General features: G+C 44.2%; 1 protein-coding gene across 2 annotated transcripts in view; it reads left to right on the forward strand.

Annotated features, from left to right (window-relative positions):
• HADHA (hydroxyacyl-CoA dehydrogenase trifunctional multienzyme complex subunit alpha) overlaps positions 1-19,388 on the forward strand; it is a 60,190-nt gene extending 40,802 nt beyond the window's left edge. For both annotated transcript variants that reach the window (XM_073624971.1, XM_073624970.1), the window contains exons 15-20: positions 3,433-3,573; positions 5,676-5,744; positions 5,846-6,041; positions 9,982-10,096; positions 13,872-14,017; positions 18,938-19,388. In XM_073624971.1, the coding sequence (XP_073481072.1) occupies positions 3,433-3,573; positions 5,676-5,744; positions 5,846-6,041; positions 9,982-10,096; positions 13,872-14,017; positions 18,938-19,083 (813 nt within the window). In that variant the 3' untranslated portion in view covers positions 19,084-19,388. The remainder of the gene's footprint in view (positions 1-3,432; positions 3,574-5,675; positions 5,745-5,845; positions 6,042-9,981; positions 10,097-13,871; positions 14,018-18,937) is intronic.
• The last annotated feature ends 8,192 nt before the right edge of the window (positions 19,389-27,580 follow it).

Here is a 27,580-nt window from a genome sequence, read left to right on the forward strand (position 1 = left end):
CATTCCCTCAGATCCTCCAAGAAGAGACTTATTGCTTCAGGCACTACATCATTTAGTGCATCAAGGAGTGATTGTAGAGGTTCCTTTACCTGAAATAGGTGGAGGGTTTTACTTGAACCTATTTACTGTTTGAAAACCAAACGGGGGGGCACAAGGCCCATTTTGGACCTATGATCCCTGAACCAATATCTACTGATCCAGTCCTCTCGGATGGAGTCTGTCCCCTCAGTAGTAGCCTCACTCCAGATTGGAGACTTTCTAGCCTCCATCGATATAAAGGACGCGTATTTACACGTACCTATCTTTCACCCTCATCAGAGGTTCCTGCGATTTGCAGTAGAGGAACATCATTTTCAGTTTGTGGCTCAACCCTTCGGGCTTGCTTCAGCTCCCTGGGAGTTCATAAAGGTCTTGGCACCAGCACTGGGTCTTTTGAGGGCCCAAGGGATCTTGGTGCTCGTGTATCTGGATGACCTGCTCAGAGATCACTCTCTACAGGCTCTAAAACAGAGCATAACATGCACAGTGCAATATTTGAAAAGCTTAGGCTGGATCATAAATACCAAAAGGTCAACCTTGAGACCAACTCAGTCTAAAATATTTAGGTCTGATCCTAGATACGGTCCAAGCAAGAGTACTCTTGCCACCTGCAAGGATCTGTGCTCTGAAGGATCAGGTGCATCAGATAAAAGGGGCACCAGACAACCCTCCATTTGGCTCTGTATGAGTCTTCTAGGGAGGATGGTATCCTCCTTCGAGGTGGTGCCCTATGCCCAGTTCCATTCCAGACCTCTACAACAAGACATCTTGTTGGCTTTGAACAGGAGAGGACAAGCCCTGGATTATCAATTGTTCTCATCTCCTCGGGCACGCTTATGCCAAATCTGGCGGTTGCAGGAACAGAACCTGCAAAATAGAAGATCCTTCCTCCCGGTAACTTGGAGAATACTGACTACAGATGCCAGTCTCTCAGGCTGGGGAGCGACCCTAGAGGGGCTCACAGCTCAAGGGAAATGGTGAAGGACAAAACAGATCCTGCCCATCAACGTCCTGGAATTACCGGCAGTACGACTGGCCCTACGGTCCTGGACCAGCGGAGCTTCAGTACTGCCCTAGCAAGTTTCAGTTTGACAATGCCACTGCAGTGACATATATAAACCACCAAGGCGGTACCAGGAGTCGTTCATTTCTGAAGGAGGTGAACCACATACTAGCCTGGGCGGAGGGACATGTGTCAATGTCTTTTGGCAGTCCATATCCCGGGAGTAGAGAACTGGAAAACAGATTTTCTCAGCCACCAGCAGATCTGCCCAGGGAATGGTCCCTACACCCAGGGGTGTTCCAGGAAATTTGCCAATGTTGTGGGGATGGCCAGAGGTCGACCTACTGGCATCCAGGTTCAACAAGCTACAGCAGTTTGTGTCCCGAACAAGAGATCCTCTGGCAATCAGAGCAGATGCTCTGGTAGTTACATGGAGCCAGTACTCCTTGGATTAGGCTTTCCCTCTGATCCCTCTCCTTCCACATTTGTTGCACAGGATTTGGAGAGGGAGTTCCAGTCCACCAGCCTGCCCCAGAAGGCCCTGGTTCCCGGAGATTGTGAGACTGACCATAGACGGGCATGGACACTTCCACGTCGCCCCAATCAACTGTCTCAAGGTCCTATATTCCACCCCAATTTACAGTCTCTAAATTTGACGGCATGGCTATTGAAGCCAGGGTGTTAAAGGACCATGGCATCTTGGGACCAGTGGTGTCTACCCTAGTGAATGCTAGAAAAGCTGTCACTAGGAAGATCTATCATAAGGTCTGGAATACTTGTATTGCTTGGTGTGAAGCCAAAAAATAGCATCCTCGGAAATACATGATTGGGAAAATTCTCTTTTCTACAGTCAGCTATGGAAATCAAATTGGCTTTGAGTACAATCGGAGGTCACGTTTCGGCCCTATCAGTATTCTTCCAAAGGGCTTTAGCCTCCCAATCACTGATCAGAATATTTATGCAGGGGGCAACTCGCTTGCTTGCCTATCAAGGAAATTCCATTAGACTTGCTGTCACGCAAGCTAGCCTTCCTGATGGCTATCACCTCGGCTAGAAGGGTGTCAGAGTTGGTGGCCCTTTCGTGCAGGGAACCATACTTGATCCTTCACCACGACAGGGTCATGTTACGACCTGTTCCATCCATTTTGCCAAAAGTGGTGTCGGCCTTTCATTTAAATCGGGACTATATTTTGCCTTTCTTTTTTTCTCTCAGCCTCGTTCGGCGGAAGAGAGACAACTGCATTCTTTAAACATTGTCCGGACAGTCAAGGTTTATTTGTCTAGATCTGCGGAGATCCGAGGATCAGACTCCATTTTGTTTTACCAAAAGGACCCAAGAAGGGGCAGACAGCTTCCAAGGCTTCCAATGCCAATTGGGTCCGTCAATTGGTCATTCAGGCCTATGGTCTGAAACTTAAGCTCCTCCCTTTAGGGTGAGAGCTCATTCTACCAGCGGTATAGGAACCTCCTGTGCTTTTCACCATCAGGTATCTGTGGCTCAGATTTGTAAGGCTGCTACCTGGTCTTCAGTGCATACGTTAACAAAACTTTATCAAGTGGATGTTCGAGCAGCCGAGGTTTCGTGTTTTCAGCTGCAGTGTACTGCGGGCTGCTGTATAAGGTCTGATGGCTATTTGGTAGGGGGTGTCCCTATCCTCAAGGCTTTTGTTCTGGGACGTCCCAGCAGGTAATAAATATTAGCCTAACTCTGTGTCCCATGATGTATGAAAAAGAAAATTAGGATTTTTTTCGTCATACCTGTAAAATCCTTTTCTTTGAGTACAAACGGATCACAGGAGTGCAGAACGGACTTCACTCCTGTGAACCACAAGAGAAGTAGAGCCAAACGAGCTTATTCTGGATGCTTCTATACAACAAACAGCCTCTCCATCTTAATGCCTTTTTGGAGACATCTAGGAGTTTTTGTTTCCCTTTTTTATTTTTGGTACTTATTTAGCACTGCCAATTTTCACAGCACCTTACATGTACACTGACATCAGTCCCTGTCCTCAAGGAGCTTACAATCTAAGGTCCCTAACTCACATTCATACATACACATACTAGGGCCAATTTAAGCAGCAGACAGTTCGCCTACCAGCATGTCTGTGGAGTGTAGGAGTAAACCCAAGCAGGCACAGGGAAAACATGCAAACTCCATGCCGGTATTGCTGTGGTTGGGATTCGAACTGACAACCCTAGAGGTGCCAGAAAAGAAGTGCTAACCACTTGGCCACTGTGCTGTCTCTTGTGTGGTGAAATTGGTGGTGTGTAGACTTTCTCCAAACCCAGGACTGCAGGAGTTTGAGAGCATTTGAAAATGAATGCACATTTTTCTTCTTTCTAGTTGTGTACCTTTTTGGTATAAAGATGTAATTCTCTCTCTCATACAGGTGATAGGAATGCACTATTTCTCCCCTGTGGATAAGATGCAGTTATTAGAAATCATCACTACAGAGAAAACCTCCCCGGACACAGCAGCCTCTGCTGTAGCGGTTGGGCTGAAGCAGGGCAAAGTCATCATTGTGGTGAAGGTGAGTTATTTTTTGATGCATCCTGCCACCTAGTGCTAAGTAAAGGGATTGGCATATCAGAATTTGTAAACCAGTTTTATTCGTTGTTGAAAGTTTGCTCAACCTCTTTCCATGCAAACAAGTAGGTATAGAAAACTATAGAAAGTGTTAGGGCTGCCGTCGACTGGCTTTGAGGAGAAAATTATATAATAAAAGGTTGCAGTATCCATAAAGTTGACTGTTCTCTGCAGAATAAAATGTGTCAGATAATTTCAGAATATTACATGTTGATTTTCTTTCCTGTGAAGTAAAATGTCGTAATTATAATTTAGGCCTTTATAAGCCCTTACATGTTCTATTATTTCTTCACAGTCAGAGAGCAATGTCAATGCTGATAGGTCCTTGACAAGTGAACGTTGTTGCTTTGTCCTCTACCTGGCCTTATGCTGATGCACATATGTTGCTCTCTAGCTCCTGAGAGTACACTACCATACAGTTACAAATCCCCATAGTTGTTTAAAGTGGAGGGCCACCCAAAAATAAAAAATAGCATCAAAAATCGTAAAAAAAATAAAAAAAAAAAAAAATTTTTTTTAAACTTACCTGAAACCCTTGTTGCTAGGCAGTCTTCCTAATCTGCCTCTTCCTATTCTGCGGCGTGTCTTGGTCCTCGGTGAGCGGCCCCGTTGCCTTCTGGGAACTGTGTGTGTCCCAAAAAACCACGGGGCCTTTCACAGAGCGCCAGAGCGCCGCTTGCGCGTGCGCAGTAGGAAACTGGCAGTGAAGCCGCAAGGCTCCACTGCCTGTTTCCCTTAGTTAGGATGGCGGCGCCGGCAGCCGATCCGATGGACGGATCGGCTTCGGGGGAGCCGACATCGCGGGCTCGCTGGACAGGTAAGTGTCCTTATTAAAAGTCAGCAGCTACAGTGTTTGTAGCTGCTGACTTAAAAAAAAAAAAAAACGTCCGGAACCCCCTTTTTTAAATTCTTTTTTGCACATTCAGAAGTTTGAATACTTTGTGCGCTAGTATGTCCTTTGTAATGGGGAACATTATATTTCTACTTTTTTATAGCTCTAAAGAATAAATTTACCCAAAACTGGTATTTCAATGTTTAGTAAATGCTAGGAAGGTTAAAACAACTTAGTAGTTTGTTTGTTTTTTTTTTTTTTTTTTTTTTTTTTTTTTTATAACTCCTAGCAGGGGTGTAACTACAGGAGTCGCAACTGCGACCCGTCCCCATGTGGCTCACCTGTATAGAAAGAGTGTCATATAGAGGAACCGATCCTCTCCATTTTCCTCCTACAGCTGCTGAAAGCCTGCTTCGCCTTCTCTCTCTCCTGTTGGCATTGAGAGGCTGCAGGAGGAAAATGTAGGGGATCGGTTCCTCTATATGCTGCCCCTCCTATCCAGCTTCCTCTTCTTCTTTCTTCCTCCCCCAGCCCCCTGTGTGCACCCCTGGCCCCCCTTCATTCCCCCACAACTCTGCCAGCTTCCTTTCCCTTGGCTGCTGTGGGGATGTGTCAGGATGGAGAGCAGGGAAGGGTCCTGTAATGTCATTTACCAGCCCCGTGCTTTTCTGAATGGACAGAGTCGGTGATTGTACTGATCACGACTATGTTTATTCATAACTGCAGCATGTTGACTATGCTTCAGTTTGTGAATAAATGGGAAGTTCTGTATAAAGCTATTCCTGTTCGTTCATTCATTCTGTGCAGCTGAGCCTGCAGAGATTGAGGGCTGTGTCCTCAATCTCCTTTCTCTGTCTCAAAGGTGAAACATCAGATGTCTGTTCAGACCCCTGATATCTTGGCAAATCCCAACAGGACTCCTAAAAAAGAAATTGTAAAAAAAGAAATTTAATAAATAAAATGGTAAATATTTAAAAAAATAAAATAAACTACTGACACCAGTGGCGAAACTTCTGGGGTCGCACTTGCAACCAGGCCCCATCGTTCTGCCAGGTACAGAGAAATTGTAGGCTAGCCCAGGGTAACCCCTCCTACTCCCTGTATGCCCAGAACTAAAATCACTTTAGGGTGGATCCTTGAATTATCTTTAAATTATATATTTATGCTGCTGTTCTGATTTTTGCTTCTACACCTACTGTTTAATCCGCTTTCAGGATGGGCCAGGATTTTATACCACAAGGTGTCTGGGCCCCATGATGGCAGAAGTTGTGCGAGTTCTGCAGGTCAGTGATGAATAATCTTTGTATATTTCTGCTCTACAGATTAGGTTGATATATATATTATAGTCTTTTGATTTTGTATTTCTATTTCCTATTTTTGTCAGGAAGGGGTTGCGCCCAAGAAACTGGATGCTCTCTCCACTGGATTTGGGTTCCCAGTGGGCGCCTCCACTCTGGCTGATGAAGTGGGGATTGACGTGGCAGCTCATGTGGCAGAAGATCTAGGAAAAGCTTTTGGCGAGCGTTTTGGAGGAGGAAACATTGACTTGTTGAAAGCCATGGTGCAGAAGGGATTTCTAGGTGAGTTTTGGAGAGACACTGGTTTGGACATTGGTTTACAAATGTTATTTTGCTATTTTGTAGACACTGAGACCTCTCCGGGTTATAGTAACAGATGGGGAATGATAAAAACATGAGACATTCTTTTCATATGTCATAATGCATAATGAAGTGAATTAAGCGCTTGTGTAACGGTATTTGTTACTTGAGATGTGGTTCTAAAGGCTGAAGGTTTTTTTACGCATGAAGGTAAAAAAGAAAAAAAATCTTCCGTGTGCAGCTCCCCTCACAGCCTCCTCTTAATACTTGCCTGATTGTGATCCAGCACTGTGCATGAGAGCAGCTGCTCTCCCAGCTCTCTCCCTCTTCATTGGTTTAGACACACAGTGGAGGGGAGCCTTTTGGCTAGCCGCTGTTGCAGTCTTGTAGACACACAGAGCAGGCCTCGGGAGCAAGTACACACAAGTGCCCCCATATCAAGCGGCTTGCTATGGGGGCACTCAGCGGGGTGGAAGACTAGAGCGCTGGTGGGGAACTCGAAGAGGAGGATCGGGGCTGCTCTGTGTAAAACCATTGCACAGAGCAAGTAAATATGACATCTTTGTTTTAAAAAAATAAAAGGCAAGGTTTTAGTATCACTTTAAGTGGATCTCAGGGCAAACGGGTAAATACCAGTTGAAATACAATTACAGGTGTTACCTGTAATTCTGTACAATCAATCTTGTGTTCTACACACACCTACTGCACAGCCCAGCCCAGAAGATCGCTGTACTCTGCTACTTACCTCCTGGATCATTTCCTGCTAACTGTACAGAGGTGAGGATGTTGTTGCATTGTTATGAGGGTGGAGAGTGACATAGGCACTTGAGGAGGGAAACCAGCGCATCTTATATATTTGCAGCCATTAGCTAAAATCATTTAAGTTCATTTTTTTTTCCCTCATTAATGTACACACAGCACCCCATATTAACAGAAAAACACAGAACTGTTGACAATTTTGCAGATTTATTAAAAAAGAAAAACTGAAATATCACATGGTCCTAAGTATTCAGACCCTTTGCTGTGACACTCATATATACTCACATATTAACTCAAGTGCTGTCCATTTCTTCTGATCATCCTTGAGATGGTTCTACACCTTCATATGAGTCCAGCTGTGTTTGATTATACTGATTGAACTTGGTTAGGAAAGCCACACACCTGTCTATATAAGACCTTACAGCTCACAGTGCATGTCAGAGCAAATAAGAATCATGAGGTCAAAGGAACTGCCTGAAGAGCTCAGAGACAGAATTGTGGCAAGGTACAGATCTGGCCAAGGTTACAAAAAAATTTCTGCTGCACTTAAAGTTCCTAAGAGCACAGTGGCCTCCATAATCCTTAAATGGAAGATGTTTGGGACGACCAGAACCCTTCCTAGAGCTGGCCGTCCGGCCAAACTGAGCTATCTGGAGAGAAGAGCCTTGGTGAGAGAGGTAAAGAAGAACCCAAAGATCACTGTGGCTGAGCTCCAGAGATGCAGTCGGGAGATGGGAGAAAGTTGTAGAAAGTCAACCATCACTGCAGCCCTCCACCAGTCGGATTAAAGGCAGAGTGGCCCGACGGAAGCCTCTCCTCAGTGCAAGACACATGAAAGCCTGCATGGAGTTTGCTAAAAAAAAAAACACAAGATGGTGAGAAATAAGATTGACTAATGTGTTGTATTAATAAGATGCATTTTACATTTCCGATTATTGTTTTGCGCTTTTAGAGACCAGTCAGTTGCCCCTCTCCCCCCTCCCTCTCTACTCCCCTTTCTCCCTTTATTATTATTTTATTTTTTATTTTTTTGCTCCAAGTCGTCTTCACCACTTCAGTCTCCTTCTTTTTTTTTTTTCCTTCTTCCCCCTTTTCTTTTCTCCCCTATTCCTTGGTTACATTTCTCCCTCCTCCTTATTTTTTGTCTCCGGTTTTATCCTGTATTTTTTCTTTTCTATTCACGTCATTAATCACTTTAAACAGCATTGGGCTCTGTATATTCCTTTTGATCTCCTGCCCCATCCCCTCCCCTTTCTCCGCCCCGCTCCCCCTCCCCCTCCCCATCCTTACTTAACTCTCTAGCATGTCTAGTAGATTAGTCTGTTGAGAAAGGGGCGCGGCTTGCTTACCACCCAAGCGTGCTTGCCCAGGAAACGCGTCCACTACTGATGACGTCATCCCCCTGCAGCCAGCTGTCTCGTGTGTCTCAAGCCTCGTTCTGAGGCCGCTCCTCCATTGTCTGAAGCCGGCTCATTACAACCAAGAAGAGCTGTCACTACATCCACCACAGAGACTGTTCACAGGCACAGGACTGGGAGCGCCATCCATGACTCTTACTATCATGCTTGTTTTTATCACCACAATGTGAGTTTATCTCTATATATCTTATTAAAGCATTTTAAATCTATAAAAACGTCTGCACCCAGAGGCACCTCTTTACTTGTTGAGAAATAAGATTCTTTGGTCTGATGAGACCAAGATAGAACTTTTTGGCCTTAATTCTAAGCGGTATGTGTGGAGAAAACCAGGCACTGCTCATCCCCTGTCCAATACAGTCCCAACAGTGAAGCATGGTGGTGGCAGCATCATGCTGTGGGGGTGTTTTTCAGCTCCAGGGACAGGACGACTGGTTGCAATCGAGGGAAAGATGAATGTGGCCAAGTACAGGGATATTCTGGATGAAAACCTTCTCCAGAGTACTCAGGACCTCAGACTGGGCTGAAGGTTTACCTTCCAACAAGACAATGACCCTAAGCACACAGCTAAAATAACAAAGGAGTGGCTTCACAACAACTCTGTGACTGTTCTTGAATGGCCTAGCCAGAGCCCTGACTTAAACCCAATTGAGCATCTCTGGAGAGACCTAAAAATGGCTGTCCACCAACGTTTACCATCCAACCTGACAGAACTGGAGAGGATCTGCAAGGAGGAATGGCAGAGGATCCCCAAATCCAGGTGTGAAAATCTTGTTGCATCTTTCCCAAAAAGACTCATGGTTGTATTAGATCAAAAGGGTTCTTCTACTAAATACTGAGCAAAGGGTCTGAATACTTAGGACCATGTGATATTTCAGTTTTTCTTTTTTAATAAATCTGCAAAAATGTCAACAATTCTGTGTTTTTCTGTCAATATGGGGTGCTGTGTGTATATTAATGAGGAAAAAAATGAACTTAAATGATTTTAGCAAATGGCTTCAATATAACAAAGAGTGAAAAATGGAAGGGGGTCTGAATACTTTCCGCCCCCACTGTGTATGTATGTGTGTGTGTGTATATATATATGTGTATATATATATATATGTGTATATATGTGTATATATTATATATTATATAATATATAATATATATATATATATATATATATATATATATATATATATATATATATATATATATATATATATATATATATATTTATATATTTATTTTCTCTTTTGTGTACTTGCACTTAATAGCAGGAGCCCTGAGGACCTCAATTATGCTCATGTTCATGGTGAATGGAGAAGACCTTGTTTATGGTCTGCCTGTGCATTATTTATAACCTCTAAATGAGGATTATATACCATAACCTGTATTCACTAACAAAGAAGAGTTATTTTAATTTGGTTCTTTACCCCCTCGTTTTAACCTACTACTCAATTCTCCTTCTGAAATATTGAGCTTGATTTACTAAAACTGGAGAATGTAAAATCTGGTGCAGCGGTGAACGATAGCCAATCAGCTTCTGACTTCAGCTTGTTCAATTAAGTTTTGAAAAAAAAAACTGGAAACTGATTGGTTTCTCTGCAGAGCTGCACCAGATTTTGCACTCTCCAGTTTTAAGTAAATTAACACCAACATGTTGTGGAATTCTTGTTTTCCTGCATGAACTTGGCACACTCTCTCTACTTTTTGTGAATGCAGCCTCATGCAGGCCCTGAACATCCTTGTGTTTTTTGCCGCAGGCCGTAAATCCGGGAAAGGTTTTTACATCTACCAGCAGGGAACGAAGGACAGAGCCGTCAACTCCGGCACAGAGGAACTTCTGGAAAAATTCAAGCTGCAGGCAAGACCTGACGTGTAAGTCTTGTCCTAATGTGATAAAACTAAAGAAATTTCAGCAGCTCTGGCAGCTTATAATTTAAAAAAAAAGTTCAGGGACTGTACAAGGGTGTAAAAAAGTGCTTGGCCCTGCTTGCCAACAAATTGTATGTCCAACATTTTTTGTATAGTGCCTGCATCAAATACAGATAAAAGTACATGAAAAGTTTACACTGAGCATTATGTACAGCTTTACAAAAAAAAAGAATTGGAGCAAGAAATGCCCCTGTCTATATCAGCATTGATATTAATATTATTATTATTATCATCATCATACAGGATTTATATAGCGGCAACAGTTTGCGCAGCGCTTTACAACATAAGGGCAGACAGTACAGTTACAATACTATTCAATACAGGAGGAATCGGAGAGCCCTGCTCGTTAGAACTTACAATCTAAGAGGGAGGGTCAAGTGATGCAAAGGGTAATGGCTGTGGGGGAAGAGCTGATCCCCCGCAGCGTCGGTAGTTTACAGTTGTCAATGAATGGAAAGGCCTTGTGCTGTACTCATGTGCAGTCCTTCACTAATCTTTGAGACCAGGTGCTTCCCAGTAGTGTATTTAAGTTTTGTGCTGCCCTAGGCCTGACTAAACTCGTGCACCCCCTAATTTAAATATGACCCACCCCTTCCTGTCAAGGCCACACCCCTTGCTGTTTAAGACCCGCCCTGAAATTTTCGAGTGGGGACACTAGTTCTGGGGGGGGGGGGCTGAAGGATACCCTTAATTTGCATAGATTTCCTCTCACTTCCCGTTTGGCTATGGGGCAGGAAGTCAAGGGAAATCTCTGCAATGGGACAGGAATGGTAAAAAATTAACTGACCGATGTTATAACCCTCCCTTACTCTATCCAAAATTTAAAAAAAAAAGTGTTGCATACAGTTCTACTTTAAGCACACATTTCTGATAATTTTATGGCGAGGACTAAGAAGGTATAGCCATGCCAATGGTGCAGCAAAAAAACATATAGCACAGTGAGGAAGGTTTGTGGTCCAGGATGAGAGGACAGTCAAAATTAGAAGCGCCCCCCCCCCCCCCCCCCCCCCCACAGTTGCGGAATGCCAGCCGTCCGCATACCGGAAACGGTGAGGCCGCTTTATGGAGACGCTAGACTAATTTGCTTCTCAGCCCAGTCCACCTCATAAGACTAGTGCTAAGCTAACAGTGTAGCACAAGCCGGCAGGGACTCTTTCTGTGCTGCCCCCCTGCAAAGTGCTGCCCTAGGCCTGGGCCTTGTTGGCCTAGGCCAGGATACAGCGTTGGTGCTTCCACAGTAATCCTGTGACAGAGACCAGGTGCAGTCCTTGTGTGGTCCTACACAAATCTGAGAGGCTAGGTGTGACCTTTGCTCAGTCCTGCGCTAATCTGTGAGAGAGCCCAGGTGGCCATATTCATGTGGTCCTACAATAAATCCTTTGGGAAAGGCTAGGTGTCGCTTTTGTGTGGTCCTACATTTCTGTGAGAAGTCAGGTGCTCCCTTCTTGTGATCAAACACTAATATTTGAGATGTCAAGTGCCATTTTCGTATGGTCCTGCACTAATCTGTGAAAAAGAACAGGTGCCAATTTCCTACTACCCAACAGTAATCTTAGAAAGGCAAAGTGCTGCCCTCATGTGGTCCTACACCTATCTCTCTGAGTTCCAGTATCTCTCTAAGGGTCCTTTCACACATATGGGGACTGCTCATTTCATCAGGTTTTTTTATTTCTTTTTACGTCCACTACCAATGCAAAATCGAATGAAAAACTGACCATTTGTCAGTTTACACCCTTTTTTTTTGACGGATGAAAAATGGGGCTTTCATCAGTTCAAAAAAAGCATGTTGACGGAAGCGGATGAAAATAGATGATCATCCATTGTTGTCCGTTTTTCCATAGGAATGCATTCATGTCCGTTTTTCAACCGTCAACGCATAGATGAAAAACGGACAAACGGTCCTTATATGTGAAAGAGGCCTTAGAGCCTTTAGTAATGAAGGTTGCTCACTGTAGCTTATATCCCTCCTACAGCAATATAATAAAGGCTTTACTTCCGTACAGTTGAATTTCACAAATATTTGTTCTACGTCACAAAGAGTCAGTGACTATGAAAGTGATGGGAGTATAATTCCTTGCCTGCCTCAACCTCCTTTTTTCTGTCCTACCTTTTCCCTTTCTCTCACTTCTTTCCCTTGCCTCCAGCTATCTTTCTGCTTACTCTTCCTAATCTATGCTCTTTCATCTCTTCACTGTAGTAGAAGACATCGAATTTGAAAATGTTGCACACCGTGCAGGGGTCTTCAAACTGCGGCCCTTCAGATGTTCAGGAACTACAATTCCCATCATGTCTGTGAATGTCAGAGTTTTACAATGCCTCATGGGATGTGTAGTTCTGCAACAGCTGGAGGGCCTTAGTTTGAGGATCCCTGGTTTAGATCCTAGACAATTGCATCCATATACACAAATTTCCCACTGCTTTTGAACACAAACCTACCAATTTATTTTTTTATTACTATTTCCATCACATTTTATCACTCTCGCATGTATTTCCATCTGTAAATTAACTTCTGGTCGATTTGCATTTTTATTTGCACTGTACTACATTGCAATGTTTTCATGCTCCCAACTAAACCAATAAAAAAATATTGAAACCGAAGAATCCAGGTGGTGGTTAGGAAGAACTGGGAGTTCTGGTGAATATCTTTATTCTGTGAGTTCACTTAAAGTGATTGTAAACGATCACCTTGTGAACACATTCATTTTAAAATAGAAGGGAAAGGCAAAACATTTTTGTATAGATATAAAAATACATTATAAATCCCTTTTTCCCTTATAAGCGATCACATTCCCTCTGTTCTCAGCTGCATTAGAGCTGGGGGGAGGAGAAGCAGCAGCACACTGAGCTTGCCACTGAAGGGCTGTGAGGGGGTGTAAGGAAAAGTCTGATCATTGGAGGAGAGTACATGGAGTTCCCAGCATAGCTAGAGACCTGATCATGAGGTGCTCTCCTGCTTAGTGTGGTCAGTTTTTAATAGGAAAGCAAGGAGACACCAGGGATTTCACATGAAGGAATACAAAGAAAATCGGAAGCTTTCTCATACAAGTACATGGTACAGCATTCACATATCAGGAATATGAAATGTTGGTAACAAACGCTTTAAAGTGTTACTAAACCCACAACAGTAAAATCAGTCTATATATGCAGTGAAGCATGCTTGTTATCCTCACTGTGGAACCTAAGGGGTTAATCCTATGCATTGTGTAAAAAGCCCGTTTGATCCTGTCTTCTCTGATCCTCCCCTTCTTCCATCGACCCCAATCCATCTCCTGATAAAACAGTGCCTTGGGGTCACTCTACACATGCTCATTTTGGTGTGTATTGCTACAGTTTTTTGTTTTTTTTCTTGGGAGGGTGTATATGATCAGCACAGAGCCAATCAGCACTGTCCAGAGGGTCAGGGGTCATGCAGCCTCATAGGACAGTCAGAGGAGGATGAAAACTCCTCCTACAAGCTTTAACCAAACACTGATAAAATTCACAAGACTGCTATATACTGCTGATGAGAAAAGGTATTTAGCAGTTTACATTTACTAAAGTAATTGCATTTCTGTGTACTGTGGGAGACCAGATATAGTGAATACAGAGTCCTGGGTTTAGTAACACTTTAAGAAGCAGGAATGTTATTTAACTTGCAACCACGTAAATCTCAAATTCATTTTTGAGTGATGTTGGCTTTTAAATGACACTTTTTGACTCTTCTCTATTTTCCTTGTAGCTCCTCTGATGAGGACATCCAGCTGCGTCTGATCACTCGGTTTGTGAATGAAGCCATCATGTGCTTGCAGGAAGGTATCTTGAGCAATCCAGTTGAGGGAGATATCGGCGCTGTGTTTGGCTTGGGCTTCCCACCATGCCTTGGAGGTAAGATCATATTTTGGTTTATTAGCGTCGTCTTGTGCGGCTCTGCCTGAGAGACAAACACTGTGTAAGCAGGAAATATTCACTCATTAAAATTAAATTCATAATAGGGTATTGAAGATGCCCTTTAGATTTCTGTCAGGGAGCAGCACCCAATTCATGCACCTGTCTGTTTTTGCACTGAGTAAAGAGTGTCCACTCTGGACAATGACCAGTAATTTCCCAAATATAGACATTGCCAGTATTTGAGTAATGACCTCAGCTGCTTCCCGGCACTTTTGTTTACATTTTAGCCTTTGGTCTAGTTGTCTTTCGGCTGACCACTAAATGAGACTGGGGATACAGCGCTGTGCAGGAAGCTGTCGCATACATTATATCTTTCCAGCACAGGCACAGCCCACTACTTCTGTTTACAAATTCAGGGCTGGTATTGTTCACTACTAGTTTTCTGAAATGGAAACTAGTGGTAATTCTTTAAGAACGTGTCACTGCCATAGCAATAGATTAGAAGTGGTGGTAGTAATAACAACCCAAATTTGGTACACGTGTTGTTATGGTTACTGACAAATGCTTGTCTGAAAGAGGCGCAGGTAGTTCTTAAAGGGGTTGTAAACCCTTGTGTTTTTTCACCTTAATGTATCCTATGCATTAAGGTGAAAAAACTTCTGTCACTGACCACCCCCCCTGTTTTACTCACCTGAGCCCCGCCACCCTCTCTGCCCATTGTCTCGGCTCTTGATTTGATAAATTGATAGCGCAGCCATTGGCTCCCGCTGCTGTCAATCAAGTCCAATGACGCGGGGGGTGGGGGGTTGTGGCGCCGAGGCCAAGTCCGGCGTTCTGTATCTATGAACGCAAATGCTGGACTTGGGAGCACGCCCGTGTGGTTACCCCCGGGGAGAGCGCTTCTCCTAGGTGGTTTCCCGAGGCGGGGAGGGGCTGCGAGCGCCGTTAGGGGACCCCAGAAGATGAGGATCGGGGCCACTCTGTGCAAAGCGAACTGTACAGTGGAGGTAAGTATGACATGTTTGTTATTTTAAAAAAACAAAAACAAGGGTTTAGAACCCTTTACAGGAATTACCACAAGAAAAGTGGCGTTAAGAGTTGTTTTGAATTCCCCTGACTGAGATTGGGCCCCGATTCACCATGGTGAAACTTGTCATTCGATCTGACAGTATAAAATCGCATGATAAGTTGCACCTTATTTGTGTGGAACCGTTCAACTCAGACTTTAACCACTTCCATACAGGGCATTTTCACCCCCTTCCTGCCCAAGCCAATTTTCAACTTTCAACGCTGTCACACTTTGAATAACAATTGCGCGGTCATACAACACTGTACCCAAATGAAATTTTTATCATTTTTTAGAGCTTTCTTTTGGTGGTATTTGATCATCTCTGCGGTTTTTATTTCTTGCGCTATAAACAAAACAAGAGTGACAAGTTTGAAAAAAACACAATATTTTTTACTTTTTGCTATAATAAATATCCAAATTTTTTTTTTTTAAACAAATTTTTTCCTCAGTTTAGGCTGATATGTATTCTTCTACATATTTTTGATAAAAAATATCGCAATAAGCGTATATTTATTGGTTTGCGCAAAAGTTATAGTGTCTACAAAATAAGGGGATAGATATATAGCTATTTTTTTACTAGTAATGGTGGTGATCTGCGATTTTTATTGTGAATGCGATATTGCGGCGGACACATGGGACAATTTTGACACATTTTTGGGACCATTCACATTTATACAGTGATCTGTGCTATAAAAATGCATTGATTACTGTATAAATGTGACTGGCAATGAAGGGGTTAACCAGGAGGGGGCACTGTAGGGTTAAATGTGTTCCTAAGGAGTGATTCTAACTGTGGGGGGAGGGGATTCACAAGGGGAGGAAACCGATCGGTGTTCCTCTGTACAAGGAACACACCATCGGTCTCCTCCCATCTGACAGGACGTGGATCTGTGTGTTTATACACACAGATCCACGGTCCTGCTCGGTTACCGGGCAATCGCTGGTGCCCGGCGGACATCGCGCATCGGGACCCGAGTGACGTGGCGGGCGCGCGCGCCCCCTAGGGATCCTGGGAGGCAGCGCCGTCATATGACGGCGGCCCAGGATTACAGCTGCACCGTCCCGCCGTCATATGACGGTGGGCAGGCAGCAAGTGGTTAATCCATTTCGAAAAAAGGTTCCTGCACTATTTTTGGCTATTTCATGTGCGACTTGCATAGACATTTGTACATGACGTCGCATAGATGTCAGCAAGCCACACACTGAAGTAGCGTGATTTCAAAGCCGCATTCAGTGTAAACCGAGGCTAAGTGAAATAATCAACAAATAAGTTAGTGTCTACTAGTCATATGGTTGTTTGCCATCGTATGTTACTAGATCTGCATGGATGTCCATTGATTGCAAAGAATCACTTACCTTTTTACTTGCCATATCCAGGCATAGAGCAGTGTTTGCTGACTCAACTCTATGCAGAGTTCTTTAAAGCTAAACTCTAGGCATACAGTATTTAAAGAAAATATATACGTTTGCAATTTTAAGATATACAAGACTTTTGTATTTGCATATCCAGTTTTGAGATTTAGAGAGCCCTGACGAGCATCACTGGTAGACCGTCAGGGTGGCCTGTCTTTTCTGTATTGTAGTTATGCAATACAGTTAGGTCACCTCTCTGCCCACCAGTTAGTGACAAACAGGAAAGGAGCATAAAAAGGTTGATGAGATCATTTTCCCCTGCGATCAGCATGTTCCTTGTTGGTATACATTATATTGCCAATATTACCAGTATTGGGATGCCTGCCTTCACACACGCACCTTTAACTTTAATGGCATCCCAGTCTTAGTCCGTAAGGTTCAATATTGAGTTGGCCCACCCTTTGCAGCTATAACAGCTTCAACTCTTCTGGGAAGGCTGTCCACAATGTTTAGGAGTGTGTCTATGGGAATGTTTGACCATTCTTCCAGAAGTGCATCTGTGAGGTCAGGCACTGATGCGGACGGGAAGGCCTGGCTCAAGTCTCCGCTCTAATTCATCCCAAAGGTGTTCTATCGGGTTGAGGTCAGGCCAGTCAAGTTCCTCCACCCCAAACTCGCTCATCCATGTCTTTATGGACCTTGCTTTGTTGCACTGGTGTACAGTCATGTTTGAACAGGAAGGGGTCATCCTCAAACTGTTCCCACAAAGTTGGGAGAATTAAATTGTCCAAAATGTCTTAGTATGTCGACGCCCTAAGAGTTCCCTTTACTGGAACAAAGGGGCCAAGCCCAAACTCTGAAAAACAACCCCACACCATAAACCCTCCTCCACCAAATGATTTGGACCAGTGCACAAAGTAAGGTCCATAAAGACATGGATGAGTGAGTTTGGGGTGGAGGAAGCTGACTGGCCTGCACAGAGTCCTGACCTCAACACGATAGAACACCTTTGGGATGAATTAGAGCGGAGACTGCGAGCCAGGTCTTCTCATCCAACATCAGTGCCTGACCTCACAAATGCGTTTCTGGACAAATGGTCATACATTCCCATAGACACACTCCTAAACCTTGCGGACAGCCTTCCCAGAAGAGTTGAAGCTGTTATAGCTGCAAAGGGCGGCCAACGCAATATTGAACCCTGCGTACTAAGACTGGGATGCCGTTAAAGTTCATGTGCGTGTAAATACAGGTTACTTTTGGTAATCTAGGGGGTTATCTATGAAAGGCAAATCCACTTTGCACTGAAAGTGCGCTTGGAAGTGCAGTCGCTCTAAATCTGAAGGGTAGATCAGAAATGAGGGAAGCTCTGTTGATTTTATCATCCAATCATGTGCAAGCTAAAATGCTGTTTTTATTTTCCCTGCATTTCCCCCTCGGATCTACAGCGAGTTTATTTCTAAGTGCACTTGCAGTGCAAAGTGAATTTTCCTTTAGTAAATAACCCCCATAGTGTTTTTACATTCAGCACACCTGATTGTGCTGTTCCTCTGTGCAGTAAACTACAGGAGGCTGATGCCAAGTCAAATGTTTACGTGCTTGTATGGGTTCATTTAATGTTCATATTTAACATAAATTAACATGTAAATATATCTTACAGAGATCCTAAATTAAAGCTGTGACTAAAAAAGGCAAGCAAAAGATAAGGACTGGTAAACAGTGGTTTCACTGCAACAAATCTTTTCACTATCGCTATTGTACTATGCCTTATATTCTGCACCATGTATTGGAGTAGAGGTGGCTATCTTGGTGGAAGCTGGGATTTGCTTCCTTATGTTGAAGCTCTCCTCTGATTACTGGTGATCCGATGACTGGTATGGGGTTATATTCAAGAAGCCGCAGGAGAGAGGTGGAGAAAGCACAGATCCACAGAATAGATGCAGTAGGGAGATCCTTGCACTGCAGGTCTTCAGGTAGAGCTTCCTCTCCAGCAAGGAGAACAGTGAGCAGCACACAATAGCAGCATCACCAAATCTCCTGAAATTAGCAGTCAGAGATGGAATTGCCTTAGATCTCACACTGCAGATATACAGCTCGGAGGCTTCACATCAGGAGTGCCTAGGCACTCTTATTTTATCAGGAGGAATTCGAGATGAATGGTTCATTTTTTAGGGTACAGTTTAGGCACAATGCTAACTCTTCCTTGTAAGACAGCAAATCTTCACTTTAAAAGGTGCTATTTTTCATATCTTTCATATAGAATGTAGTGTGTGTGTATATGTGTGTGTGATTGAGATAGATAGATAGATAGATAGATAGATAGAGATGTGTATATATATTTTATTTATTTATTATTTTTTTCTGAACGTACCTCTAGTGTCAGCTCAGATGTAAAAGTTGTGAATTCTAAATTCTCTACCTGCTTGGCAACTGTGAAAATTTTTTTTTTTTTTTTTTTTTGCTTTACTTCTGAAACCTTTTGTATCTGCTTCACACAGGTCCATTCAGATACACAGATGCCTATGGAGCAAAGGGTATTGTGGAGAAGATGAGGAAATATGAAAGCGTGTATGGAAGTCAGTTCACACCCTGCCAGCTACTACTTGACCACGCCAACGACCCCAGCAAGAAGTTTCACCACTAACTATCCACACACACATCGTAGCTGTGTCCAGTGTTTGAGCCCTGAGACCCGTGATTGTAAGGAGGCTGCGGAGAAGAGGAAAGGCTAGAAGCCGTACGTGCCTTAGATCTACAATTACTCAGGCACTGTGTTCTGCCTCGCAGAAGCTTTTCTTGAATGGAGTTTAATTTTTGCACTTCTAGCGCTGGCTAAAAGACTTAACTCGAATGTCCAATATGGATGAGGAAACCTAGGTTTCTAAACCCCAGCAATGCGTCCGTTCCACTCTGTGGGTGAATGATTAATAAAACGTAACTTTTCTGTTTTGCGCTGTGGCTGATTTTCTTTTTAAGGGGGTAGGCTAGATTTGTTTTAGTGGAAAAACATGGCTTTGAAGAGGTATGTTTTCCTAGGTGTAGTTCCTGGACAGGAAATTACCTTCTCGCAGCTGCTGTAAGATCTTTGCAATCCTGACATCACAGGGAATATAATAAGCTGTTTAATAAGCTACAAGAACATTGTAAAGGAAAAATTATAAACCTAGCATATGACTTTGAGAGGGAGGTTTGGGGGTACATTAGGGTGGACATGCACTTTAATGCTAGTGACCGACTGCATCATATGTAATTTCATTGTTCATTGGGAGATGTTAAAGTGTAACTCTGGGCAAAGTATAAAATGCCACATGTGATCTAGTCTGTCACTACCACTAAAGTGATGTTAAAGGCATTTTTGTTAAATACCAAACATGTCTTATTCGCCTGCTTTTGCACAGAGCAGCCCCGATCCTCTTCTCAGGTCCCTTGCTGTTTCTGTTGGCTTCTCTCTCCTGTCGAGTGCCCCCAGAGCAATAGGGACACCCAAGCAGGCTCATTTTTGAGCCACGGTTCTGCGTCTCCATTTGCACACAGCTGCGGTTCGGCCCCACCCCCTCTCTCCTCATTGGCTCACTGGTTGTGATTGATAATGGGAGCCAATGGCTCCCACTGCTGTCTCAGCCGATGAGAAGGGAGAGTCCCCCAGAGAGCTGAGGCTCTGGTGCATGTTGCTGGATCATGATGAGGCTCAGGTGAGTATTAGTCGGTGCTGATACACAGAGGAGGTTTGTTTTATTTTTTGTTTGTTTGTTTTTTACCTTCATGCCTAAAGGTTAAAACCTTGATCCTTTAGAACCACTTTAAAACCCATCTCAAGGAAAGTAAGATTCTGCTCCCCATACACCCCTAACTAGCTAATCCGGCTTTAAAAAAAAATAAAATAATGCTTCTAAATCCCAAAATGTCTTGCCTAAACTTGTGACCATGTGAACCATTGCAGCATATATTATGGTGGTGGGAGCTGCACGCGGCTGAACTAAAAGGTAATAAAATTGTTGTTTGGGGAAGGGAGTGGCATTTCCTTAATAACAAATATAGCTGTGTTTTATGCTAGTGTCAGACTCCATTTTATATATTCTGTATGTATGTGTGTATATTATTCTGTCCATAGTTGACACTTTAAGTTGAATGATAGTTAAATAGTTTGAGTGACGTACTGGAGTGTTGTATTCAGTACGTAAATAAAGTGGGTTGTATTTGAAGGGTCTGCAAAATCGATGAGTGAATCTCATCTTCCACAACTAGGCATGTTGATCAGCAGCTGATTGTTTTCATCCAAAAGGAGCATTTGGTCCTGTTAAAATGCAAATGGCATCCATTCTTTTTCTTTCTTTGTTACATAGTAGGTGAGGTTGAAAAAAGATTTGAGTCCAATCTGTGTGCGATCATATGTCAGCACTGCCTTGTATATCCCTGTATGTTGCGGTCGTTCAGGTGCTTATCTAATAGTTCTTTGAAACTATCGATGCCCCCCCCCCGCTGAGACCACTGCCTGTGGAAGGGAATTTGCCCTGCTTAGCTTAGTGTCGTCCGCAAATACAGAGATTGATCTGCTTACCCCATCCTCCAGGTTGTTTATGAATAAATTAAATAGGATTGGTCCCAGCACAGAACCCTTTAGGACACCACTACCCACCTTTGACCATTTTGATTATTCCCTATTTATCACCAACCTCTGAACCCGCCCTTGTAGCCAGTTTTCAATCCATGTACTCACCCTACGGCCCATGCCAACTGACCTCATTTTGTACAATAAACGGTTATGGGGAACTGTGTCAAATGCTTTTGCAAAATCCAGATACACCACGTCTACAGGCCTTCCTTTATCTAGATGGCAACTCACTCATAGAAGGTTAATAGATTGGTTTGGCAAGAACAATTCTTCATGAATCCATGCTGATTACTGCTAATGATACCGTTTTCATTACTAAAATCTTATATTATAGTCCCTTCTCCCCTCTAAGAGCTTGCATACTATTGATGTTAGGCTAACTGGTCTTTAATTCCCAGGAATGTATTTTGGGCCCTTTTTTAAATATTGGCGCTACATTGGCTTTTCTCCAATCCGCTGGTACCATTCCAGTAAGTAGACTGTTAGTAAAAATAAGGAACAATGGTCTGGCAATTACTTGACTGAGTTCCCTAAGTACCCTCGGATGCAAGCCATCTGGTCACGGTGATTTATTAATGTTAAGTTTCCCCAAGTCTAATTCTAATTCCTGTCCTCTGTTAGCCATGAGGGTGCTTCCTGTGACGTGTCATGAGGATACTAAGTATAAAGTATAAAATTGATGCGCTTTAAATAAATAGTGCGACTAAGCTTAAATCCAGGAATAAAAAATGCATACATGTGAATAAAATAAATACATAATTATGGTGCTAATACATGTGTTAAAATTGCCAAAAAAAAAAAATCTTCAAATTGGTGATGTGACGGTTAGTATAAATAAAATAATAATGACACTCTGAGTACAATGTCCAGGCAGAGATAAATAGTGGGAGAAAGTAAAAATAATTAAACAGTTCCTTCCCTTAATTCAGATTGATTGACTCACTGGGTTAGATCGTTTGTATCAGGATATTTAGTTTTTCTTGCATCCCACTTCAGCAATTATACTGCTGGTGATTCGGCTCTCAGGATAAAGGTTTTATGCAAAGCAAGCAAAGAAAAAATAGATCATTGTGCAGTGAACTTACTAGATAGTACATAAGCAAAACAGAGACAAGAGATACACTCACAAACTCCCGGTCTATTAGAAGCATTCAAATAAGCAGATTGCAGTCAGCCGCTGTGGACAAGGTTTCCCATAGAGAAACAGCTGCTGTTAACCTTCAGGTGTATTGCAGCACTGAACGTCCTAAGCTCCTCCCACGCGTTACATCACTGACACGTGACTTTTTCAAGGATAACGTGTCATGAGGATAAGCACAGCAGTTTCTCCCTTCGTCTTTCAGGACAGCACCTGGAGAGAGCGCAGCTCCACCCACTTTCCCAGGAAACACTGCAGTCAGTTTCTTTAAAGACCGGACACTTCCACCATGGCCTCAGTTGTAGTGTTTCCTCTGCCATGGTGGAAGCGCTGCAGGGAACCAGGGGTGTGCTGCGCTTTCTCCAGGTGGTGAAAGTATGGGCATACCGGATCGTTTTTTTCTTTTCCTAAGACAGCCCAGCATCCTCCCTGACGTGTGGGGGATTCTCCGGTGCCTCCTCCTCTTCATGCTCGGCGAGAGCCAGGCTGCGAGGGTCCCGCTCCTACAGACCGGTGGCAGGACTGTGGGGTGGAGCAGCGTCTATTCCACGGGCCGCACGCCTTCCGGGTTCGGATGGCAAGCGCGTCATTTCCGACCGGGGGCGGGGCCTCGAGCAGCGCGACGCGGCTTCCGGTTCCGGCCGCTGGAACGCAGGAGGGGGGGGTGGTCTCCACGGCTGATTTCATTTCCGGCCCTCACAGCGGTGAGCGGCCCGGGAAAATCAAATAAAAGAGCACAAACGCCGCTGTGTGTCCTGTCAATAATGGAGGACGATCAGACGGCGGTGGCAGGAGCAGGAGCCACAACAATCAGCCAGGCTCAGGTAAGCAGGGATACTGGTCTCTGTCTTTACTCTATGGGCATTTATAATGTTTATATATTATCCCTTCCCTAAAAAAAAAAAAAAAAAAAAAAAAAAGGGGAGCCTGCAGATCACTTGGTCCTGAGTACTAAAGGAGGGATAAGTGATTAATTATGTTTTAAGGTGGATCTGTGGGGTGATTCACCGGCTGTGGAACAGATCATAGGTGTTAAAGGGTTAACTTCCTTGGTGGTGTTTTTTTCTGTGTTCCTTTTTATACAGCATGTAAGCGGTTGTTTGTGAAATATGGTTCAGCAATTGTCTTTTTTCCCTTGGGATATTGCAGAAGGCTAAAGAAAAGACCAAGCATGTCTCCCCTATTGTTAAAAGGAAGTGTCCCTCTTGTAAGGGGTTACTGAGGGATTCCTGGCCCAAAATATTATGCAAATCTTGCATTACGGACATAGTTAAGGAGGAGACAGCTCCTGCTAGTCCTGCAGCTCAGCAAAGCGAATTGCTAAGCTCTTTCAGGAAGGAACTGGCAGACACCTTTGAGTCCTTCAGGTCCTACCTAGATAGGCGTCCAACGGCGCATAGCAGTGTGGTGCCACATTCTCAATCCTCTGTTTCAGCATCCAGAGGGGGCAGCGACTCAGAGGAGGAGGAAAGTAACATTTTACTAAATTCGGATGAGGAAGCAGAAGTAAATGAAGCTTCTTCTCCTTCTTCTAGGTACAAGTTATCCCTTGAGGAGGTAGATGATCTACTAAGAACAATTCATACTACCCTTAACATCACAGAGGATAAGGCTCAGCTATCCCTATACGATAAGATGTTCCAAGGCCTCGGGGAGGAAAAACACAGGGTTTTTCCTGTACATAAATTCCTATCAGAGACCATTAAGAGGGAGTGGAAGGATCCAGAGAGAGCCCCCTTCTTTTCTAAATCCCTCAAGCGAAGGTTTCCGTTTGATGAGGATAGCTCGCATATTTGGAATAAAAAGCCAAGACTGGACGCAGCTTTTTCCCAGGTATCTAGGAATACTGACCTGGCCTTTGAGGACATGGGTATCCTTAAAGATACCATGGACAAAAAGGCAGACTCCCTATTAAGGAAGGCATGGGATTCTTCTTTAGCAAATTTGAAGCCTGCCATGGCCTCAACGGTGGTAGCCAGAAATCTGGAACACTGGCTGGAGCAGCTGAAAGTCCACATTGAGGCAGGGACGCCTCGTAAGGATCTGCTAGATACGCTCCCGGTGTTATCAAAGGCGGTAGGGTATATAGCAGATGCCTCAGCGGAGTCAATCAGGATGTCAGCCAGATCCACAGCTCTGATAAACTCAGCTCGCAGGGCGTTATGGGTCAAGACATGGACAGGGGATACTGCTTCAAAGACAAAATTATGCGGTTTACCCTTTGAAGGTGATCTAGTGTTTGGCCCTGGGCTGGAAGCTATTCTTGACAGAACAGCTGACAAAAAGAAGGCTTTCCCTATAAAGAAGAAGGTACTTCCGCAGGGCAACAAAAATTTTCATGCTTTTCGGAAAACCCCAGATACCAAAGAGGCAGGCTACAAAAGGCCTTGGAAGTCTCAAAGAGGGAGGGGTAAGTCAGGAGTACTTTTTCGCCCCCCAACCACAAGCCCAAAAACCCAGTGACGGTCACCCAACTGTGGGAGCAAGGTTACAGACCTTCTTTTTACAGTGGAAGACTATAACAAGCAGCCAGTTTATCCTCAAGACCATCTTGGAGGGTTACAGGCTGGAATTTTCTCAACCTCCTCCTGTGCGTTTTTACATAACCCAGGCTCCCCGGGACTCAGAAAAGTCACTAGCAATGACAGCTATCCTGAAGGACTTGATGCTACAAAAGGTGATAGTGAACGTGCCCCCTGGGGAATTAGAACAGGGGTGCTATTCACACATATTTCTTGTGAAGAAACCGTCGGGAAAATTCAGGCTCATCCTGAACCTGAAGATTCTAAACAAGACTGTCAGGTACAAGAAGTTCAGGATGGACACAATATTCTCAGTGAAGAATCTCCTGACCCCGGGATGTTTTATGGCTTCCATAGACCTGAGAGATGCATACTTACATGTACCAGTAGCATCAACATCTCAGAAACACCTAAGGTTTGCGATAAAACTGGGGGAATCTACCCTTCATCTCCAGTTCAGAGCTCTCCCTTTCGGGCTGTCATCCTCTCCGAGGATTTTTACAAAAATCCTGGCGGAGGCCTTGGCCCCACTCAGAGTAGAGGGAGTATCAGTCCTGCCCTATCTAGACGATCTACTAATTTTTGCCAAAACAAGGGACCTGTTAGTGAGAGATCTGGAAAAGACAATGAGACACCTGGTGGGTCTAGGATGGATAATCAACGAGGAGAAATCAAACTTGATTCCATCTCAGACCATACTATTCTTGGGCTACACGATAGATTCCATCCAGGAGAAAATTTTTCTCCCCGAAGGGAAGAGGGAGAAGCTTCAGGGGGCAGTGAAGAAGACGCAGACAAATATGCCAATCTCCATAAGAGCAGCTATGTTGGTCTTAGGGCTACTCACTGCGACTATTCCAGCGGTGCAGTGGGCACGTCTACATCCAAGGGAGCTCCAGCAGACAATTTTAACGAGTTGGTCCTATGGAGAGTCCCTAGAAAAATTAATAAGGATACCTGCGCGGGTTCAGAGGAAGCTTTGGTGGTGGAGAAATCACTCAAACCTGAACAGGGGTCTGCTCTGGAGTTTTCCTTTGCAGAAAAGATTAACAACAGACGCAAGTTCCTGGGGTTGGGGCGCCCACCTGGACGAGCAGATGGCTCAGGGGAGTTGGACAGACTGGGAAGCCAGAAAGTCCTCCAATTGGAGAGAGCTGAGGGCTATTCTCTTGGGTCTATGGGCCTTCGAAAGAACAGTCCGGGGCCATCATGTTCAGGTCCTATCGGACAATGCCACAGCGGTGGCTTATATATCAAGGCAGGGAGGAACAAGGAGCAGGGCTCTGCTATCCTTGGCACTCCAGATTCTAGCCTGGGCAGAAAACAGGCTAAACTCCATAACAGCGATACATCTGAAGGGAGATTTAAACCTTCTAGCAGACTTTCTGAGCAGAGAAAGAATACTGGAAGCAGAATGGAGTCTGAATGTAGAGACTTTCCAACAACTAACAGAAAGATGGGGAATGCCCCAAATAGATCTTTTCGCATCCCAAAAGAATGCAAAAGTAGAGGCCTTCTTCTCACTGAACAGGCAGGATCAGGCAGAGGGATTGGATGCATTAGCGCAGCCATGGAAATTCCAGTTGTGCTACGCCTTTCCCCCCTTTCAGATGATACCCTTGGTCTTAAGAAAGCTACAGAAAGAGAACACGACTATGATTCTGGTGGCTCCTTTCTGGCCCAAACGGGCTTGGTTCGCAACAATACAGGGGATGGCGGTGGAACCTTATTGGGAGCTTCCGCTTCGGAAGGACCTCCTAACGCAGGGCCCCCTTCATCACCCAAATACCCAGCATCTCAGGTTGACAGGTTGGTTACTGAGGAGCAGATGTTAAAAAATAAGGGCCTTTCAGATAAACTGGTCTCTACCCTGCTGAATAGTCGTAAGGAGGTTACCAGGGCCATCTACTTCAAAACGTGGAAGCGATTTAATAGCTGGTGTGCGACTAGGATACTTTCGCCACAGGAAATTGCTCCAGTGCTAGAGTTTCTCCATGAGGGAATGGAGATGGGGTTGGCAGCTAGCACCCTAAAAGTGCAGGTAGCTGCATTATCGGTTTTCCTTGAGAGGCAATTATCAAGGGAGCCGCTTATTATTAGGTTTTTCAAGGCATTGGCCAGAGCTAGGCCAATAAGTTTTTTCCTAGATGGGACCTGTCTGTGGTTCTGCGGGGTCTAATCAAAGGGCCTTTTGAACCTCCAGAGGAAGCATCAATCAGGCTATGGTCGTTAAAGATAGTCCTGTTAGTAGCAGTAACTTCAGCTAGGAGAGTAAGCGAGTTACAAGCTCTTTCCATAAGAGAACCCTTTTGTTATATTTTTCCAGACCGGGTAGTGCTAAAAACTGACCCGGGTTTCTTGCCAAAGGTGGCATCAGCATTTCATAGGGAACAAGAGATAATTCTCCCTACCTTTTGTCCTAACCCGTCCAGTGCTAAGGAGAGGTCTTTCCATTCCCTGGACGTGAGAAGCTGTTTATTACACTATATAGAGATAACGAAAGATTTTAGAAGATCAGATTCGCTCTTTGTTCTCTTCTCTGGTCCACGGAAGGGGTATAGAGCATCCAAAAGCACCATAGGTAGATGGCTCAGAATGGCCATCAGCGAAGCTTATAAAGCTTCAGGAGCAGAGCCCCCTAAGGGGGTAGTAGCCCATTCAACAAGGGCAGTAGCAACGTCCTGGGCAGAGAGGGCAGGGGCTTCCCCGGGTCAGATCTGTAAAGCGGCCACGTGGACAAGTTTCTCCACCTTCACCCGCCACTACAGGTTGGACTTGCTATCAGCAGCGGAACAGTCGTTTGGCAGGAAGGTCCTGCAGGCGGAGGTCCCACCCTAGAGTAAGTACTCTTTTATCATCTCCAGGTGCT

Source organism: Aquarana catesbeiana, linkage group LG04, assembly GCF_042186555.1.
Source record: "Aquarana catesbeiana isolate 2022-GZ linkage group LG04, ASM4218655v1, whole genome shotgun sequence".
In the NCBI taxonomy this organism is placed as follows: domain Eukaryota; kingdom Metazoa; phylum Chordata; class Amphibia; order Anura; family Ranidae; genus Aquarana; species Aquarana catesbeiana.